The sequence below is a fragment of the Triplophysa dalaica genome, chromosome 6 (genome assembly GCF_015846415.1).
Source record: "Triplophysa dalaica isolate WHDGS20190420 chromosome 6, ASM1584641v1, whole genome shotgun sequence".
Taxonomy (NCBI): Eukaryota; Metazoa; Chordata; class Actinopteri; order Cypriniformes; family Nemacheilidae; genus Triplophysa; species Triplophysa dalaica.
Genome location: NC_079547.1, coordinates 3,667,078 through 3,688,215, shown reverse-complemented (window position 1 = coordinate 3,688,215; position 21,138 = coordinate 3,667,078). Strand labels below are relative to the sequence as shown.

Genomic DNA, 21,138 nt, shown 5'->3' with positions numbered 1-21,138 from the left:
AGTGTGGTGTTTGTGTTATGGTGAAGGTCACATTCAATACATGTCCACCGTCATCAAAGACAACAGGAAGCACTTCAGGAAGAAATGGGGAGTTCAGTTTCTGCTAGATACCATCCGACTTTACTACGGGTAGGACTACATTTCCCACAATCCTTCACTCCTCCTTTGTGACGGATGTGTTATTGCGGTATTACTCCCTCTTTTTCTCATTCTTGTTCTCCCCGTCTATACTTTTCTTCTTTCTTAATCTCTTAAAGTTGTGGAAGTAAAGATGGAGATTTGAGCGAAGACGACGTAAAGACAATCAGAGCTTCTCTCTGTGGCCTTCTCAAGTATTACATCAGCAAGGGCACCACACAGGAGGAGATCCAGAGCATTCTGGGATACATTGCTGCCACTGGAGATGAGGAACAGGTGAGAAGATATTGGCAAAATCACAGGTGGTATGTTATCTGTGTGATCAGTGGTTTGGGCTTTGTGGGCGGAGTTTAGGATTTTGATGGCTGTCAGATTGGCCCTTCAGAATTTGAATGCAAATTCAACTTGCATTGACAATAAATTGAACGGATTAGATGATTTTCATTTTTAAATCAAGTTTAAATTGCTATTAAGTTATAGAGATTATAAGTGGTCGATTTTAAAAATTGTTTTGTCTGTTCCTGATGGCTACAAGTCTGACTCTCTTCCGTGTGTGTGCATCCCAGAAAGAAGCACTTTCCATTATTGCTATTGATCTGCCCTTTCTAATCAAACGTCTTGTCAGAATAAGCCCTCCTTTGTCTTTTTCAATCTTGATTATGGCTAAACTTCAATTCACTTAACAGGGATGTACAACCCCGCCAATTTATTCGATACACAGCGTTTGGAATCCACATCTCATCCTGTTTCTCCTACTTTTACCACTTGTAGCTCTAAGCATTTGACTGATGCATAGTTGCACATAAAAAATTGTTTTCTTAATCTTAGGTCACCCTTTATGCTGTTTGTTTTCATTTTCTGTAAAGTGTCTGCTTAGGAAATATGAGTTTTAGTCAGACAGCGACGATATGGTCAAGTGATATGTTGTGTTTCTGTTATTTTCTATGCTCTGTGTTTGACTGTTTTCCTGTACGTCCCCACGACTGTACTGTTATTCTCTTTGTTGTAGCTGTGCGGGATATTAGGTCTGCTGTTGAGTCTTCTGCAGACCAGCGCGTCACGTGTTCAACTCTTCCTGCTGCTGTTTGAACCAGGAGCGGCCGACTCCTGCTACGCCCTGCTGCTCATCAACAAACACTCAGACCGCCTCAGAGAGCTCATCTTCAAGGTCCGTGTTATATATTTATATAGCTAAATTTAAAATCTGGTAAACCTATATAAGTGCATAGTATATTGTGCTGGGAATTATTATATTATTACATTTGACGTTGTTAGTAAACAAATATTGTTTGAAAAAAGCATTTGGAAGATAATGAGAGTTCTGCCTTTAAGGTCCAAGGTGTACATTTTGGAGGATCTTTTGACAGAAATGCAATATAATATACATAACTATGTCTTCAGAGGTGTATAAAGACCTTACATAAATCAGCGTTATGTTTTTATCACCTTAGAGTGAGCTGTTGGTTGCAATTCGAAACCCCACAGCTTTATGCTGCATTTTATACACTGGACCTTTAAAAAGTGTCTGTAAAACTTTTTTTCTCTGTTTGCAGTTGTTTGAACGGATGCTAAAGTGCGATCGTGTGTATGAGAAGAATAAACACAGGTTACGTCTGAGGGATGGGGGATATTCTGGGCTCAGTCTTCTGTTCTCGGATGTGCAACTCACATCCACTCTGATCAAGTGCCTCCTTCACCAAGTGCTCAACACCGGTGAGCCTGATCATCTCTTTCATCCGACAGTCACCTTACTCAGCACATACTTTATTAACAGCTTCATACTGACACCAGTGTTTGTGATCTTCATACTGACACCAGTGCTTGTGATCTAAGCCGATATTCCCAATAAAAGAAAATTAAGCAATGTGGTAAATGTTGTAATGAAGCATTTTCTGTTTGACTTTTAGATACTGTGGTGAACTATAAAGACGTGCTGGCTCTGGTTCAGCTGACCCACAAAGCTGGGCCAAGCATTCGTCTGATCGTGTGCAGGAGGGTGAGAGCTCACCTCTTATTTTCCATTAAAGGGAAAGTTCACCCAGAAAAATGAAAATGTTACTCACCCTTAAGTTGTCTGTATAAATTTCTTTGTTTTGATGAACGCAGAGAAAGATATTTGGAAGAATGCTTGTTACCAAACAGTTCTTGACCAAAATCGACTAACATTGTAGGAAAAATTGCTTTTTAGATTTCCTTGTTCTGTTGAACACAAAAGAAGATATTGTGAAGAATGTAGGGAAACAAACAGTTTTGGACTACGATTGCCATTTTTCCTACATGATAGTCAATGGTGACCGAGATCTAATTTGGTTTCTAGCATTCTTCTAAATATCTTTCTTTGTGTTGAGCAGAACAAAATAAATTATACATTTATATTTATTATTATACATTATGTGAAATTAATTATACATTATTAACAAATAAATTATATAATTAATAATTATTACAGTATTAATTATACATGTATGAAATGACAACCTTTGATGTTCTACATAGTTGTGTATTTTATGCAATTTGTTTATATCCACATTAATTTTGCATTAAAATGTTATGTAATGTAAATATATTAATGAATTTAATTGAGGATATTTGATTAAAAAAATGAAATTACTACCTAAATTGTATCCATGCACATAAAAACATCTAGTGGGGATTACTTAATTTTCCTGTTAATTTGCACACAGTAAAAAAAGTAAATTAAAGTAAATTGACTTTTAAAAAGCTGTGTTCAAAAACTTAAAACAAATATTTTTTAATTAAATTTACTTAAGAAAATGTGCAAAAATTAAGCACATTACACAAATTTGCGGTGTTCAGGTGGTACAAAAGGCCTTTACAAGTTGTAATCACAAGTTTTACAAGCATGTGATGCTTTTTACAATATCCAATCTCCTAACGACAGTATTTCGGACGCAAATTTCTACTCTCCTCATGTGACTCATACATGCACATGACTCTCATCCTGCTCTCCATGGTAATGTATTGTCTCTTTTTGCAGCTGTATGCATTGTTGCAGTCTCAGCAGGATGCCGCTCTGCAGATCTCCAAGCAGATATGTTGGCAAGACACCCTGATGCGTTTGTTTCTCCGGAGCACTGGGAGCGACGGAGGTTCCGGTTCAGGCCGTGGCGACGCCGCCAGCCTGGGGAGTTTCGAGCTGAGCCGCAGCAGCGGAGGAAACCGTCTCGAACCTCTGCTAGACCGCAGGCCGCTGTGTGACAGCATCGGGAGACTGAACGAAGACCGTGACAACATCAGTGTCGGAGACCGTAGATCCATAGACAGTCTGGATAATGGAGAGGTGATGTCCCTCTCAGAGACCCCGGGGGACGCGGCGACACCCAAATCTTGGATTGGGAAGGCTGGGATTTTGAATTTGGATCTTTCTCAAGTGCATCTGTTCGATCGCGGGGACAGTGGCAGTCAGACACCTGGAAGCATGCCCAGCACTCCATCTCCCATAGAAAACGCCAAACCTTTCCTTGGAACTTCCTCTTTGAACGAAGACTGCTTCCTGTTTAGTGATAACATGTCTCTTGGAGAGTCTTTTAATAGTGTGGAGGTGAGGCTTGAGATCTGATATTTGTTTTTCAGTCAGTAGATATATTTTTGCATCTAACTTTGCATCTCTTTGATTTCAGCGCACAGAGGAGGAACTAGCTTCCTTGCTGCTGGAGATTGTGTTGTGTATCATGTGGCGGGGCGTGGAGGGCTCGGACGACACTGCATGGCTGGAAAGGGGGCAAGTGTTCTCTTCCCTTACCAAACTGGGCACCGCCAACGAGCTGCTTCTACCTGTCGATCACATCAAACTCAGGTGAGAGAAGACTTCGGTATCTCAAATGTCAAAATATGTCGTTTTATATCTCGCCATGTGTTCATTTCTCCCATCTGTTTCTCCAGCCTCATGGAGAGGATGTTGGAATGGGCCGTGACAGACAACCATGATGCGACCGCCGCCACGTTACCCCAACACACGGAGAACGCGGTGCGCCTTCTACACGTGGTGCAAGACTTCCTGCAGGCTGAAGGTCTGGTGAACCCCGCGCTGTGGACGGAGAAAGTTCTGGAGGGGACGGTTACTCTCATGGATGGGCTGATGGTGTGGTACACCTCGGGGACGCAGTGGCTCCAGCTGTCTCAGGTGGGACTACGGCTGCTGCTCGGCTTTATGGCGCAGGTAGATCCACAGGTGAGAAGCACATCAAGTTGGATTTTTGCATTACCAAATGCTTCGGTACTGAGAAATACACATTCCTTGATCAGATATAGATGTGTTCATATCGCTTCTTCATTCGGTCAGGTGTGCGCCATGGCAACGGCTAAGCTGAACGGCATCCTACAAACAAAGACTGTGGACTCTCAGGACGAGGCCTGTTATCTTCTCGGTCGTGTGGAGGGGATCCTCAGACGTGCCGTGAGCGAGGAAAGGTCGGAGGAGACGTACTCGTATTTAGTGCCACTCCTGCGAACTCTCCTGTCCAAAGTCCACAAGCTGCTGTACATGGAGCTGCACCTCCCCTCTCTCCCCGACACCAACGGAAGCCCGTCTTTCTTCGAGGACTTTCAGCTCTACTGTAATTCTCCAGAGTGGAGGGTCTACCTGGATAAATACGTAAGAACCTATAGATCCTGAATGAGGCTTACAGTAGGTTTCAGTGTTCTGCCTAGTTAGAGGTTCTAAATGTACTATCTTTACTTGAAGTCTGTTTTACACGGCTTAATATTTTTGCTTGTTTGAAGTTTTTTATATCTCAACCCTCTGTATAGTTAAATAGTCAAGCAATCGTACAAGAATTTGTCAAATAAATGTATAAAAAAAAAATAGTGAATTGATGTGGGTTCGTATTGCCCACCAGTGTTGAAAATAAACTTCAAATGAATCAGATCTTATGGCCACGTGATTCTAACACCAAACCGAAACAAAACAAGCTGAACATTTGTATAAAAGTGTTAGCCCATATTTACCCTGTTGTGTTTAAAGCAGGGCTTCTCAACCTTTTTGACTCCAAGGCCCCCCATTGTATTTTTTTTACCCAATTAAATATTTCAGAGCTTGTCAATAACTGGATTTTTTTTATTCATTTCATTTTTAAAATAGCTAATAATTAGAATTAGCTAATAATTGCTCATTTTGTCTAATTTAAAAATATTACTTGTGGGACCCCCTTGTGGCCCACGGCCCACCTGTTGAGAACAACTGGTTTAAAGGAATAGGTCACCCAATTTTTTTTATTCTGATCATTTAGCCTCAGTCCATCCCAGATGTATATATCCTTTCTTCAGTTAATCACAAACGGTTACTTGAGGAAATGTTGCATATATTAAATGTAGCACTTTCATTTTTTTCGGTTTCTATTTTTTATCAAGATGCTCGAAATATTTATAGTTTGCTCTTACAAACATATTGTTTTGCTTAAGAAGACATTAACCCACTGGATTCATTTAAGATTACCTTTATGATTGGATGAATGTTCTTTTTGTTGGGACCTATCCCAGGTAACATGGGACGTTTTCAGAACCTTGCTCACCATTCTTTAAAAGTTATCTCGAAACCAATGTTGGAGTAACATGAGAAGAACCCTTTATCAACATTATAAGTCATTCCTAGACATTCCTGACATCGTTGAGTCAATCGTTTTTAGTTGAACTGTTCTTTTAAAAGTAAAGGCTAAACCCCAATTTTTAGCTATTAGCAGTTTAACTGATTTGTAGCTGTGGTCCTCCTGTAGCTGCAGTGTTTTTAACTGTGAGTTTATTTTACGCTTGTCAGATCATCCCCTACATGAAGCAGTATGAGATCGAGATGTTCAGTCAGGGTCATGAGAACATGGCTCTGTACTGGAAGGACTGTTACGAGGCCTTCATGCTCAACTTGCACCGCAGAGACCGAGAGAGAGGAGAGAGCAAGATACGCTTTCAGGTACAAAAATACATTTGAGTGTCAAAATTGAAATTGAATTCTGTATTCTTACCTACGTCAGTCACACATACTTGTGTTTTCTCTCAACCTTAGGAGCAGTTTGTGGAGCCATTTAGCCGCCGTAGCCGACAGGAGAACCTGAGGTACAACAGCATGCTGAAACAAATCCACACGCAAAACAGCGCCATCCTCAGGCAGTGGAGAGCAGCGCGCCGAGGGCTCTTCTGTGAAAGAGGGCCGTGGGTGGACAAGTAAGTATTGTGGGGTTATAATTCCTTCATTCGTCTGTGTGGAGAATCTGCTTCTGGTTTTGAAAATCATGTAGAGCATTTTTCATGTATATCCAGTTAATATTCAAACGTTTCTTCACAAAACTTTGGCCTACCAGGAACTAGCAATAATTAATGTAGTATTTTCCGGTTCAAATGTAGTATTTCATGGTCCATTGTGTCATTCGGGGTGCTAAGATTTGTACTTTTTCCACACATGATTCAAAACCATCCTTGTCAAGCAACGCTATAAGTCTTTAAACCAACTTTTTTTCTATTGACAGGCAGCAGAAAGATGTACATTGGAAGCTTTCCAGTGCCGAGAACTATTCTCGCATGCGGCTGAAACTGGTGAGGAACTACACCTTTGACCTTCACAAGGAAGCCAGCGCCTTGAGAGACAACCTCGGTGAGACACGCAATCGAACCGGACGTTTCCTGACACTGTTTTTATTTGTTGTTGTTCTGGAATTGAAAATAACCGACACTTTGTGTTTGTCGCCTCAGGTGTGCAGCATCGGCAGGTGAACGCTGAGTCGCTTTTGTTGGAAGCGGTCAAACAGGTGAAGGTCAGTGACCTTGAAGACGACATCCTGGAGCTCCTGGAGGAGGACCCAGCATCAGCCAATCAGTGAGTCTCAGGGGAGATAAACATGAGTGGCCAATGAATCCAGGGCTCGACGCTAAGGTTTTTTTTCTACTGGCCGTTTCTAGCTATGTAATATTTAATAAAAAAGGGTATGATACCATAAAAACAATTAGCCTATAACCAAAAATTTCAAATATTTTTTGAAGACAACTAATCAGCAGGTAATAAAATAATATCAAGTAATCAAAGTATGTGCAATAGCACAGATAAATGTAATAAAGCAAACATATAATCAGTACATTTCAGGTGTTTTAGGTTGGTCTAATAACAGTAGTTATTAGGTATACTTTATAGTCTTCGCTGTATTAAGTATAACATTGATTTAACCTTCCTTAAGTTAAAATTTAATCATTGAAGAGCAGTGAGTTTAATTTGTCTTTGTTGTTTGGTGAACAGAACTGAGACTGTTACATTTTATAAGATCCGTGCATCTCTTAAAGGGGCAGCAGCATAATAAACATGCTGCTGCCCCTTTAAGAGATGCACGGATCTTATATAATGTAACACACATTTCTTGTTTCCACAAACGTTTTGTTCCTGTAAGACATAATTGATTAGGTTTTTAAGGATAATTGGTAATATTGACATTTTGGCATAGTTATGTGATATGTCTGATTAAGAAGACTTGAAAGAGAACTCTTTATAGTATTTTGCCCATTGTCTTATGCGGCATTTCGGCCACACGTTTATCTCAAACAGCACAATCCAGTCTTCTTTTGCATCTTCTTGGAAATATTTAAATATGCACGTCTTAAAAATGTACAAATTATAATCTTCGATGACGATACAGCACTGGCCCATTGACAGTTCCCTCAACTGGCCCGAGGATGGGAATGCTGGGCACGGGGCCGTCGGTCAGTCCTTTATGTCGAGCCCTGCAATCATTGCTTCACAATTCAGACACATGATATATCTCAAAAGCGACACCATTTTAGTTATACCTACAGTTTTATTCTCTTCTTTTTTCAGGGCTGATGCAGAGGAAGCAAGTCAGAAGGAGAAGCTGGTGATCTCTGAGGACTGCCAGCTTGTCACGGGGGTGGACGTGTATCCAGGCCGCCTGGAGCTCACCACCCAACACATTTACTTCTACGACAGCAGCGCAGAGAAAGAGGAAGGTGAGAAGGAGAACGAATCCTATATTGGGATATTTTAGATGTTTTGTTACCGATTTTGGATACATTGTTGGTTTGTTTTCTCAGGTGTGGGTCAGGATTTTAAATGGCCTCTGTCTCAGATCAGAGAGATCCACCTGCGCAGGTACAACCTCCGGCGCTCAGCGCTGGAGATCTTCCTCATCGACCAGACCAACTACTTCCTCAACTTTACAAAGGAGGTGACGAATCCTTCAAACATCCAAACCACGTTCTTTGTGTATTTGTCATCTTTGACACCTTAAGCAAATAGATCAGTGCACGGTTTAACATGCATTCTCGTCTCTTGTTCTTTTTCTGGTGATTGGTCGTCAATACGACAGGTGCGTAATAAAGTCTACAGTCGAATGCTTCTGCTGCGATCTCTCTCTCTGCAAGCCACACACTCGCCTCAGGAACTGCTCAAAGCCTCTGGACTCACTCAGGTCACTAAACTTACTTATTATACTTTTAGCGTAAGGAGGAACGTTTGAGGTAGTCGTTTTGATTGTATGCTCTCTCTCTTTCATTAGAAATGGGTGAACAGGGAGATCTCCAATTTTGACTATTTGATGCAACTGAACACCATTGCGGGAAGAACGTACAATGATCTCGCTCAGTATCCTGTGGTGAGGGCCATTTTTACACATGTTTGAGGGTACGTTTGAGTTTTCAGAATGATCTTATGTGGTTTGGTCTCGTGTTTGTCTTGTAGTTTCCCTGGATCCTGTCTGATTATACATCTGAAGAGCTGGATCTGACCGACCCGCGGGTGTTCAGAGATCTTTCCAAACCTGTGGCGGTGTTGAATGAGAGGAACGCCAAAGCGGTCCGAGAGAAGTGTGTTTCTTTCTTTTGTTTATATCTCTCGCTCTCTTTCTCGGTTTAGTTTGCACATCGTTTAAACTAGAGCTTTTTCTGGTTGTGAGCTACGTACTGCTCTCAATATAAAGGCTTTACCAAATTGTAGACATCAAAAGTTTTGTAAAGAACTTGTTTCTCTATAGACTGTTTAAGCAGCAACAATATAAACAAACATATTGTGGCCCAAACTTAATTTCTGGTAGACCTCAGCAAAGAATCAAGAACGGTTGAGTAGTTTTAATGTTATTTAACACAATTGATGTACAAACAAATATAAATTATTATCAATATAAATTAATTGTTAACGTCGGGACAGCCACGTGCATCCCCTGAAACAGTCAATTGGAAGTTTGTTGAAATGTGTTGTCTTTCTCAATCAGAGTTGTTATAGTTTGGACTTTAATTTGATTGAATTTTAATGTTTTGAATTAGCTTACATTTTTTTTTATATTTTTAGTTTGTTCATTTTAATTAAATTGTACATTAAAATATTTTTATCAACGGATTCAATTAAACAATCCAATAGTTTACATTCAAGGATTTTGGTTAATTTAATTTTTAGAAAGTTTGTTAATTTATTAATTATTTTATATATTGCTGTCAGCTTAATTTATTTTTAGTTTAGTTGTTTTCGTTTAGTTTAAGATTCGTTTTGAGTTAATAATTTAAATGCCTCATCTTAAACACATTTAAGTTTATTGCTGAGGAACCTTTTGTTTTAGTTTAGTTTAGTATTTTGGCCGATATTTCAGAACAGAAATGTGAAAAAATTTAATAAAACTGTAATATTCCGCCATCTGTGGTGCCAGAAAAAATATTTTACACCTCTCTTGTAAATTTGCAGTCTACTTCTGTAATGCGAAGTCTTTGCAGTATATCAAAAATATGTGAAAAATCTGGAAATTTTATTTCTTAAAGTATAGTTTTAGTTTGACCTTGACCATCTATTAAAACATTTTCATCTTCCAAATCAATCAAATCCCAAGCAATCCCTAAACAAAGCACTATTGAATGACGTTGGATGTCTGTATGTATGAGGTTGGTTGTAACTAACGTTCAACTGGTCCTCTGATCTGTAGGTACGAGAATTTTGAAGACCCCACGGGCACCATCGACCGTTTTCACTACGGCACACACTACTCAAATGCGGCTGGAGTCATGCATTACCTCATCAGGGTGGAACCCTTCACGTCCCTGCACATACAGCTCCAGAGCGGCAGGTAAATGACGTCTCTCTGCTCCGTTATTATATCTTTTCCCTTGTTGTGTACTTTTGTGGCTGTGTTTTCCTGGAGTCTGATAAGGCGGGTCTGACTGTGCAGGTTCGACTGCGCAGACCGACAGTTTCACTCAATTCCTGCCACCTGGCTGACGCTCATGGACAACCCCAATGACGTCAAAGAGCTCATCCCAGAATTCTTTTACTTCGCAGAGTTCTTGGAAAACCAGAATGGTAAGCCGATGGACAAACGCATTATAAAAAGAGTTGGAGTATTTTTACCTTCAAACCATCTTCGCTTTCACCTTAATATTGTATCCATTATTTTTCTCTCCCTCTCTGTTGAAGGTTTTGACCTGGGTCGTCTGCAGATCTCTAAGGAGCGGGTGAATGATGTCATCCTGCCTAAATGGGCCAAATCTCCAGAGGATTTCATCTACAAGCACCGCAAAGCCCTGGTGAGTCCGTTTCTAATGACCCATCAGGGTCTTCCCTACTAACCTCAATACAGAAGTTGGTATCTGTTCCTCTCTCAATTCTCTGGACACTTCTGGCCTATTAAAAAACTGACGAAGTAAAAAATAGTCCTGTGAAAGGTTATGAAACTATAGCAACAAAATATGTGGCAAAAGAAAATTCAGAATTTGGTTGGTGCAACTCAATTAATAGAAGATTGCATTTGCAGAGTAAAGATTGTGTGTTTGATTTCCAGGAAACACATACTGGTACATTTTAAGTTGCTTTGGATCTAAGCATCAATCCTACGGACGTATCACTTCTTTATGTAAATGATGTGTTTCTGTGTGCAGGAATCTGAGTATGTGTCTGCTCACCTTCATGAATGGATTGATCTGATCTTCGGTTTTAAACAGAGGGGTCCTGCTGCAGTCGAGGCCCTCAATGTCTTCTACTACTGTACATATGAAGGTATGACGTCATACAAACAGTACTGCCATATTATAATCTACCGCACTGTAGTGGCATTTAAAGGGGTCATATGGCGCGAATACTTAATGTGTTTTTCTGTGTCTTTGGTATGTTATACGTTGCCCATGCATATATTAGACACGAAAAATTGCAAAAATTAAAGTGTCGGAACAAAAGATGCATACTTCCTAAAAGCGAATGCTTACCCAGAGCTGCTTGAACCGTCTCACGTAACCACACCCACACAAATCAACGTCAATTCGGGGTATGAGTTGAGTAAGACCGCCAACATGTAAGTAGGCTGGGCGTACCTGTCAGCACAATTGGTTTGGAACCTGATGTTTCAAATATGGTAAGAGGCGTAACATTTCCGTAACACGCTTGCAGTATTCGACCAATCACTATGCACTGGTTAACTGGCCAATCATAGCACACCTGACTTTTCCACAGTTGTTCCAAATCTGAAATTCAAATATAAAAAGTTCAAAATTCCTTTATGATCTGGAGCAATTTGAGGGTGAGCTGACCCTTAAAAAAGCTTACAGTGTGATAGTTTTTTTTTTTGTCTGAAGCCAGAAATTAAGTGTTTCTTCATGTTTCAGGGGCTGTTGATTTAGACGCTATCACGGACGAAAAGGAAAGGAAAGCTGTGGAAGGCATGATCAGTAACTTTGGACAGACACCTTGCCAGCTACTGAAGGTACTGAAAGGATTATTAAAATCTATAGAATCCATCTGTTAATCCAGTTCCTCAAATGATGTATTTTTGTAGGCCAACCCGGAAGTTATCGTTGCGGTGGTTCCCTCGACTGAAAGCCTGTGCATTTTTTTTTACAAAAAATAAGATCTTTGATTAACAAATGTTCATGACGTTTTTGTCTATCAAGATAATCTTTACAGATAACACAATATTTGCTATTTTTTAAACCTAAATACAATCGCCAGCAGTAAAAAGCTAACATGATGCTAGTATAGACTAAAAACTAAACTAGTCGCTCGAAATCAACGTCACAACCACCAAGCCTCTTACAACTTTTTAAAACTTGAATAAAAAGTTGCTCCCTTCAAAGTAATTACACCGTAAATGAATCTCCAACATTGTTTTTAGAGATTTATGCCCATGTTGCATTATTTGTAAGCTTTATATGTGCGATGACGTCCAACATCCCTGCCAAAGGAAGAAGTTGCTTTTAGCAACCTATTAGCAACTGCTGCTTAAAAGACACAATAAACCTTTAAAAAAATCACAAGCGGGTTATAACTGGTGTTTAATGTCACAGGTTAAAATCGCTCTTGTTAACCACAGACCTTATTTCATGCGATTAACCAAAAACACATTCAAAACTCATAAAAAACCCACAGACTAGGAACCGAAGTCCCACAATGCTATCTCGCTTCCGGTTTTTTTTGCATAAAACATATCATTGAATATGTGACATCATCATACTGAGCATTTTATGCTTGACAGCGTGATGTTTGTGTGTTTAGGAGCCACATCCTGTACGTCTTTCTCTGGAGGATCTAGAGAAGAGGAGGTCTCGTCTGGACTCCTGTCCTCTCATTATCTTCGAGCATCTCACTGAACTTAAATCATTCTTTGTTGAGGTGTGTGTCCTCTAACTGTCAGTCGACAGATGTTGGTTTAACTGTCGCTTAACTGGTTGTCTCTCATCCCTATTGAAAAAACAGCATATGCTAACTTGTTTTGATGCTGGTTTGTGCTGGTTTAGATGGTCATGTGCTGGTTTAAGATGGTCACGTGCTGGTTTAAGATTAACAACCAGATTTAACATTGGTTTTAAGATTATGTGGAGGTCCTTAGTTGGTCATGTGCTGGTCTTAGCTGGTCATGACGATCTTAAACCAGCACATTATCAGCTTAAACCAGCAAATGACCAGTTTAAACCATCACAAACCAGCATCAAAACATACCCAACCAAGCATATGCTTTAACATGGCTTTACAGTAACATACTGAAGTTTAAGGTGTCTGACGAGTTCTTAATCATCTTGTTTTAGGGCATCAGTGATAATGTTCCTCTGGTTAAAGCCGTGGTACCCAAGAACCAATCACATTCCTTTATCTCACAAGGAAGTCCGGACACTCTGGTAGGTCAAAAATCAGGCAGCATCTTTGTCAACATCATGTGACGTTTGCTTCATTTTTCATATCCTAATTGTGTTTTTGGTTATAAGGTAACATTAAGCCAGAATTGTTTGATGGGAATGCATGGTTGGCTGCCTTACGACAAAACCATATCCAACTATTTCACCTTCATCAAAGACCCCACAGTCGCCAGTCCGAAGTGAGTTTGTCTGACGTCATGCAACACTTATGTATGCAAGGTTGTGGGTAGTGTGAAGTCTCTACATAAGATAAAAGGATCAGCCAAATGCATAAATGCAAATTTAAAATAATTAATGCTGGATAAAATATGATCTCACTCAGGACTCAGAGGTTCGTAGCGGGTCCGTTCTCTCCAGGGGTTGAGGTCACCGCTCAACTGTTTGTTGTATCTCATGATGGAAAGCTGCTCTTCAGCGGAGGCCACTGGGACAACAGCTTGAGAGTGACGTCACTCTTGAAGGGCAAAACAGTGGGGCAGCACATCCGTCACATGGGTAATGGGATCTCAGTGTCTGTGTTTTGATCACGTCACACTTTGTTCTAAATTAAATATGTGTGTTTGGTCTCACCTGGCAGACATTGTGACGTGTTTGGCCACTGATCACTTTGGGATTCACCTGATCTCTGGTTCCAGAGACACCACCTGTATGGTGTGGCAGGTGCTTCAACAGGTACATTTAAAACTAAGCATTTTCTCTACTGAATTCCAGTATTGTTTTGGGAGTCTAACCGTGTTGTGTGTGTAGGGTGGTGCTCCGGTGGGTCTGTCCTCTAAGCCCGTGCAGGTGTTGTACGGACACATTGATGAAGTTGTCAGCGTGTCTATCAGTACAGAGCTGGATATGGCCGTGTCCGGATCAAGGGTTAGACATTTAAATGAACACTTCTCTGATATGTAATTCACATTTTGTGATTCTGATAAGCTCAAATTAATACACATATGCTCTTATGTCGCAAGAGGTCACATGAGCTGAGGAACACTTTTCTCATTTTTAAAAATACAAGTTAGTATGTTGATATAATCTAACATTCACAACAATGAGGTCTTTTTAAGCTAAACTAGTATTTTAAAGTGCCATAAGTTTGCCCCTCTATCCCCATCTCACGTTAAAACAAAAAATAACAGAACATAAAAATTCTTTACTCGTGTTAAAGTCAAATGACGTCAAATTGAAATTTCTCACGAGTTCCTGACCACTCAATGGATAAATCATTATGATAAGCTTACCGTTGTAAATTGTAAAACAGATTTGTTACGAATAGAAACTTATGTATTGCACAATAACTTTTGTTTATTTTATTTCAAAAATGGTATTGATTGCAGCTTTAAAATCTCCAGAAATTGGCCTATGACCTTCTTTTAAGATATGGCCATTTACAACAAATTTAATTTACATGTAAAAGAATGAAAATTTTCAAATAAAACATTATATATTTATAAATAAAACAATCTATATATATTTTATAGTATAGCAATTATTGTAACTAGATATATTTGTTACAATGTCACTTATAAATAGAGACTGCCTCGGAAAACATAAACAACGCTAGTCCATAACAACTTCCTGTTTCGTGTTTTTTTATACTAGACAAAATACAACCAACAGCATCAAAATGTTAAACAAATATCTTCAAAATTGTATTATTTATGGGATAAAAAAAAAGAAACCAGAGCTACTTCTGGACCAGTGTTTACATCTTGCGAACTGGTATTATTTCATATGAAGTGGACTTTTGTCTGGAAAATATCATACAAAATCTGTAAAATATCACAAAATTGTGTGTAACAGGACGGAACTGTGATCATCCACTCTGTGAGGAGAGGTCAGTACATGCGCTCCCTGCGGCCGCCGTGCGAAAGCTCTCTGCCCATGTCCATCATGCACCTGGCTGTGTCCTGGGAGGGGCATTTAGTGGTCCACACCTGCATTGAAGGAAAAGCCACATTAAAGGTATGAAACACAAGTCTATTACACAAACAAACACACACACTTTTGAACTGTATGCATGTAAACGGAACCACTCTGTGTTTTCAGGACAAGAACGCTCTGCACTTGTACTCTGTTAATGGAAAACACCTGTGCAGTGCTTCTCTGAAGGAGCAGGTGACAGACCTGTGTGTTTCAGGAGAATATGTTGTGATCGGAAGTGAACAAGGTTTCCTGTCTGTCAGAGATCTCTACAGGTACGGCTTCTGTCTCAATAGTGTAGTTATTTGGCTTTGTGTACTTAAACTCATAGTTGAAGCCGTGAGTAGACCTATTGCAGAGTATTGAAAAAAGACGCATACTTTCTGATTTAGGAAGTGACATCACATGTTATTCAAAACTACATGTATCTGAGGTCCCTGGCACTATTGTTCAATATCAGGATTGTGTATAATCATAATACAAGTGCTTTTAGTAATTCTTTCCTTACATTGCTCCCTCTCCTGGTTGCCATGACAGCCTGACTCTTTGTGTGTCGCCGATGGCGATGCGCGTGCCCATCAGGTGTGTGTCTGTGACTAAGGAACAGTCTCACGTGCTGGTGGGACTTGATGACGGCAAGCTGATCGTAGTGGGCGTCGGCAAGCCAGCGGAGGTAAAAAACTCCTTCAGGAACTACATCACTCAGAGGATGGAGGGCTCGCCCCTCATGAACACGCTGCGGGTTCGATCGCCCGCACGCCTGCTGCATCTCAGAGACCAGAACACTTTCAGCCCTGATATCGTTTAAGAGAGACACACACACATACTCTATACACATTATCAAGCTCTGAGGTGTTAAGAACACATACTGTATAAACATACACAGTTACCTACTTACGTACATTAAGAGCGACAGTACAGCTTCTACTAAAAAATTATGTATTTTTTTAATTACAACAATATTTAAAAACATTATTTATGAATCACTTAAATTTAAACATGTCTTTAACCCAAATGTAACAAAGGATTTATTTGTCCCTAAACAATCAAAGTCGCTTCAAACACATGACACACAAACACGTTACAATACGAATATCGTAGCAATACATTAAAAGTTTAGCCAAGGACTTTGAACTTTAGAGTTCGTTGTATAAACAGTGTTGTGTAAAGTGTTGTTTGCTAAGATCTTGGTTGCATTTTCTAATAGCAGTCGGAGTTGTAATATATCTGCACATATACTAATATTAACCTAAAAGTTGTGAGGATTAATAACTAGTGTAGCATCTGTTTTAAAACTGTGAAATTGTTAAGAGTTTTTGTTTATAAAAAGCTTTTTTTGTGTGATGAAATGCATTCAAAAACAAGAGCGATTCTTTGATCATTAATGTAATGCAGTTTGGATTTCCTTTCTTCGGAATATCAGCAGGCGTAAAGCCAGTGTTTGTGGTTCTGAATTGGATGAGTTAACATGTCCAGATTTACAAAACGGGGCAAAATAGCGCAAGAGCGCAATAAAAAAAAAGGCAGATGGTAGTGGAAATTCCTGCGGGTGATTTACTAATAAGGCACACATTAAAAAACACAGGCGCAATATTCATTCCCATAATGACCAGAGCAAATAAGCACGGTTTAAGACGAGCTTTTTTGGATCGTTAAATAAAGCCGCAAATAGTACAACGACAAGTGCAAACCTTAGTAAAACACGTTGCGTTATTCATTTTAAATAATCTTCTCCCATAAAGTTTGTGTCTAAAGAGAAAACTCCTACAGATGCATATGCAATCATTTGCAGCGCAAATTTTCACTGCGTGTCTTTAGTAAAAGCAGACCGTAGCATCTTAACGCCAAAGAAGCGTTGCGCTGCCGAAAGCTGTTCCTAAATCTGGCCCTAAGACTTGCATGTAATGAGTCAAACATACTGGAAGCATGTGAACATGGACATGCAAATTAATTTCTGCGGAACACTAATTTGGTGCACTTTTGAGATGCATCCATACGAAATTTCTCCACCAATACCTACAGGCGATTTTTTTTTAAAGTGACATCTGCCGAAACGTTTCTAAATTAATATTTCTTAACTATATGTTTGGCCGATCAATGGTTACTGCATATTTGTGTGAAAGGTTCTTGTCAGATTTTTTCTAGTTCTGTGTGGACAGTGTGTTTCTTTACTAAGATATCAGTTCTATGTACTGTAGAAATTGTTTGTATACATACTGTAGTTCATACACTTCCATGCAATTATCATTTTTTGATAATAGTTTTTACTTGATTTTGAAGTTAACACACTCTAAAGGAACAGTTCACCCCAAAAACGAAAATTCTGTCTTCTTTTACTCGCTTCCAAGTTGTTCCAAATCTGTATAAATTTCTGGTAACACTTTACAATAAGGTGCTTACAGTTAACATGATTAAATACATTAGCTAACAATGAACAGTTGTTAGTTTTAGATCACGTCAATACAGTTATTCATGTTAATTCATGGTGCATTAACTAATGTTAACAGTGACAACATTTTCTTATAATAATGGATTAGTAAATGCTGAAATTAACATGAATTAAAATATATAAATGCTGTAGAAGTGTTGTTCATTGTTACTTCATGTTAGCTAATGCGTTAACAAATAGCACCTTATTGTAGGGTGTTACCAAAATTCTTTGTTCTGATGAACACAGAGAAAGATATTCCACCACTGACTACCATAGTTGACAGAATTAAAAAAATTTGTGTGAACAGTCCCTTTATAAACCGTTTGATTTTTGCACTAATCTCAACGAATCAACCACTTCACATGCACTCATGAATCATTTTTATTTCCCCGTTCTTCACTTCCCCTTCTATCCTTTATCCTCCTCCTCTCCTTCATTCCTCAGATGCGTTCTGGTCAGATCACGAGGAAACTCTGGGGCTCCAGTAAACGTCTCACAAAGATCTCGTCTGGAGAAACAGAGTATCACACCCAAGAGCAGCCCTGAGTCCCTGACCCCACCCCCAAATCACAGCCCTTCCGCCTGATTGGCCCAATTTCCTGTCAATCACCACAATCTCTCATTGTTTCAGTTTGAAGGATGACTCTTGCTGAAACAATATGAAGGACTTTTAAATAACACAGATAGTACGCATATCTGTGTGTGTGGCCATGTTTCCTTTTTGTATGTCGTGTGTTAAACCTGTGGTTGGACTGGTGCAGGCACCATCTAAACTATATGTGTCGTAATTCTGTGACGTGTCCCTCATGTTGACCCCCAGAACCCGCCTACCATGCCACACCCGCACATGCCCCACCCATTTGATGTTCATCATGTCGATCACACAGTCATCTTAATCATCACGGTTTTTATCATCAAAATTTTAGTTTTTTTTTCATTTTGAACGCTTATGTCTTCGTGCTGAATATGTTTGAAGTTTTTGTGTATTTTTTATTCATTTGGTTTCATTGGCCATGTTTTACGATCTCCACGACTGATCTCATGTAACCTTTTGGTGGTTTTGTACTATACAGACTTTATTTATTTGCACACTGACATAAGGTGGACGATTTTTCACACATGGATCATTTTAAGCATAAAAAATAGTCCAATAGATAAACACATACAAGACTTTATTTTATAACAAACTGATGTCTTGTCAACTCTTGCGTAACGGTTGAATGTGTTGTCACGAATTACTTGAATTGTGGTGTAATTATTTCAATGAAGAATGAGAGATACATTTTAATGTTATGGATGTATGTGTAGCTGCAGTTTTATAAACTGTTTCATAAAAAGATTATTTTTCAGCACTACATTTTTTTGTCTTGATAAAAAATACGACTAAAGATGGGCGAATGTTTCGAAGGGCTTTGTGAAAAATGACAGCAAGCAATATAGTATGTCTAAGGTTTCTGAAGCATTCCGCTGTAAATCGCCGGCTGATACCCTGCAGTCTTCCTAGTGTTCAAACAGAGCACTACAGAGGGGAGGGACGGTGCTATGATACGCATGCTGTTTCCTCTCCGTTTTATATTTCTAAGCCATGCAGTCTTTGTTTACTATGCAGGTAAACGTCTAAGCCTTCGAGAGAATTCTGTTTAAGACAGATCTTTGAGTTCTTGCTCCTTCATATGCAGTTTTTTTCTCTGTTAGAGATGTGTCGAGTACAGGTGTGTGCGTGTGCATGTAATTTTTGTCTGCAGGTTGTGACCCCTTTAAAAATTACAACGGGGACCCTAGTTTCCACCAAAATACTGTAGGTAACTACTCTATAACCATAATGCCAAAAGATTATTTTCCATTTGCCATACTACTTTTGGGATATCAGTGGTAACTATGGTATGTTGACAAAAACTATGTAATTTTACAGTGGTAACTTTCTGTGACCTGTGACAAGATGTCATTCCTGTACAAAAAAAGACAGCAAAGTTCAGAAATGCAAGTGATTCATGACATGTACATAAGATAGGAATACCAAACTTTAGATCTTAATTTTTTCAGATTGCGTTCTTCCATAAATCTGCTTTCAGTTTGCAGTGGCACTGACCACCTGAATATTAGATTTGAAGTGGGATGGGGTATCCAAGCGGTCCCACTGTTGCTATGGAATGATACCAAAATCAGTGCTTTCTTTTATACATGAATCCCTCTAGATGGCTGTTTTATATTTGAATGTGTGTTTTATTTCTCCGATTAAGTGAATGGAGTGCCTTTTTATTCTCTGACGTCATGCAGTTTAGAGTCCAAGATTCAAATTTCAGCATGACCTTACGTGACCCCTTGTGGACAGCGACGGTTTCCGGACAGACTTCAGCAGTGACACTTTTGTCACATCAGACCTGTGACTTACCAAGCTGCATCGATTTAGCTGTCACTAATGTGTGTGTGTGTGTGTCTGTGTGTATATCTGTGCTTATTTATGAATCTGGTATGAAATGTACAGCATGAGTTTTATTTACGTGTCCATGAATTGTATTTTTTTTGCACTTCCGGGTACGACGAATTGTAAGAAATAGTTTTAAATGTTACCTTGATCTGTACAGAGAAACTGCTTTGTAAAAGTGAAGATTTAACAATAAAGCCCAGTTGAAAAGTCAGAGTGACCATCGTTTTTTTGAAGTGTTTGTGTGTATTTTAAGTAAAAGTTCATTTCTCTTAAACTGATCCTTAACTTTAACTCCATTCCCAATGATTTGGCTTTGCATTTTATTGTTAAGTAGTGACAATTTACAGTTATGAATTATATTCCTTACTATTTGTATCATGTTCCTTTAAGGTGACATTACGAGTTCAATTTTCCAATTTTGGTCAAATGGGGATAAATGAGGTTCAATATCTAAAGAACCAGGACTAAAATGTCCTCCTGGCCTTCGAGTACCATCAAGAATTTCAGTTTTGCAGGTGAACATCATTGCTGGCTGACCCACATGACCTCAACGTTTGCAGAAAAATAAAAATGATCACAGATGTTAATGGCTCTCTATCTTATGTTGTAAACAAATGATTTATTTCATATCTGACTGACAGCATGGTGCGCAGCAAATAACCTGATTCTGAATACTAAGAAAGTCAAGGAACTTGTCTTGGAGTTCAGGAAGTGCAGGACTGACCCCCTCCCATTCTCATAAACGCAGATTGTATGGAATGAGTAAATAGCTTTAAATACATAGGTACTCACATATCTGACAACCATTACTGGTCTGCCAACACCACAGCTATGGTCAAAAGGCTCAACAGAGATTGCACTTTTATCGCGTCTTGGAAAAGAACAATCTTCCAAGAAAACTAATGGTGACTTTCTACCGTTCTGCAGTAGAGAGCATTTTAACATACTGCCTCACAGTATGGTATGCAGGTTGTTCAGCAGCAGACAATAAAGCAGTACGGAGGGTCATCGGTACAGCACAGAAAATTATCGGCTGCTCTCTTCCTTATTAGACACTTGTTCCTTTCTAGAGCAAAACATATTGTAACAGACTGTTTACATCCCTGCCACTCTGTATTTG

The 21,138-nt window shown here is 39.3% G+C and overlaps 1 protein-coding gene across 2 annotated transcripts in view; it reads left to right on the top strand.

Annotated features, from left to right (window-relative positions):
* nbeal1 (neurobeachin-like 1) overlaps positions 1-20,229 on the top strand; it is a 47,865-nt gene extending 27,636 nt beyond the window's left edge. For both annotated transcript variants that reach the window (XM_056749898.1, XM_056749897.1), the window contains 33 exons: positions 27-129; positions 258-414; positions 1,148-1,306; positions 1,692-1,851; positions 2,046-2,134; positions 3,137-3,700; positions 3,780-3,955; positions 4,042-4,330; positions 4,442-4,753; positions 5,912-6,061; positions 6,155-6,312; positions 6,615-6,739; positions 6,838-6,961; positions 7,949-8,097; positions 8,182-8,315; positions 8,457-8,558; positions 8,646-8,741; positions 8,828-8,952; positions 10,056-10,196; positions 10,299-10,429; positions 10,544-10,653; positions 11,005-11,122; positions 11,725-11,822; positions 12,611-12,727; positions 13,141-13,230; positions 13,318-13,427; positions 13,571-13,743; positions 13,826-13,920; positions 13,996-14,112; positions 15,040-15,201; positions 15,286-15,434; positions 15,697-15,832; positions 18,035-20,229. In XM_056749898.1, the coding sequence (XP_056605876.1) occupies positions 27-129; positions 258-414; positions 1,148-1,306; positions 1,692-1,851; positions 2,046-2,134; positions 3,137-3,700; positions 3,780-3,955; positions 4,042-4,330; positions 4,442-4,753; positions 5,912-6,061; positions 6,155-6,312; positions 6,615-6,739; positions 6,838-6,961; positions 7,949-8,097; positions 8,182-8,315; positions 8,457-8,558; positions 8,646-8,741; positions 8,828-8,952; positions 10,056-10,196; positions 10,299-10,429; positions 10,544-10,653; positions 11,005-11,122; positions 11,725-11,822; positions 12,611-12,727; positions 13,141-13,230; positions 13,318-13,427; positions 13,571-13,743; positions 13,826-13,920; positions 13,996-14,112; positions 15,040-15,201; positions 15,286-15,434; positions 15,697-15,832; positions 18,035-18,136 (5,021 nt within the window). In that variant the 3' untranslated portion in view covers positions 18,137-20,229. The remainder of the gene's footprint in view (positions 1-26; positions 130-257; positions 415-1,147; positions 1,307-1,691; positions 1,852-2,045; positions 2,135-3,136; positions 3,701-3,779; positions 3,956-4,041; positions 4,331-4,441; positions 4,754-5,911; positions 6,062-6,154; positions 6,313-6,614; positions 6,740-6,837; positions 6,962-7,948; positions 8,098-8,181; positions 8,316-8,456; positions 8,559-8,645; positions 8,742-8,827; positions 8,953-10,055; positions 10,197-10,298; positions 10,430-10,543; positions 10,654-11,004; positions 11,123-11,724; positions 11,823-12,610; positions 12,728-13,140; positions 13,231-13,317; positions 13,428-13,570; positions 13,744-13,825; positions 13,921-13,995; positions 14,113-15,039; positions 15,202-15,285; positions 15,435-15,696; positions 15,833-18,034) is intronic.
* The last annotated feature ends 909 nt before the right edge of the window (positions 20,230-21,138 follow it).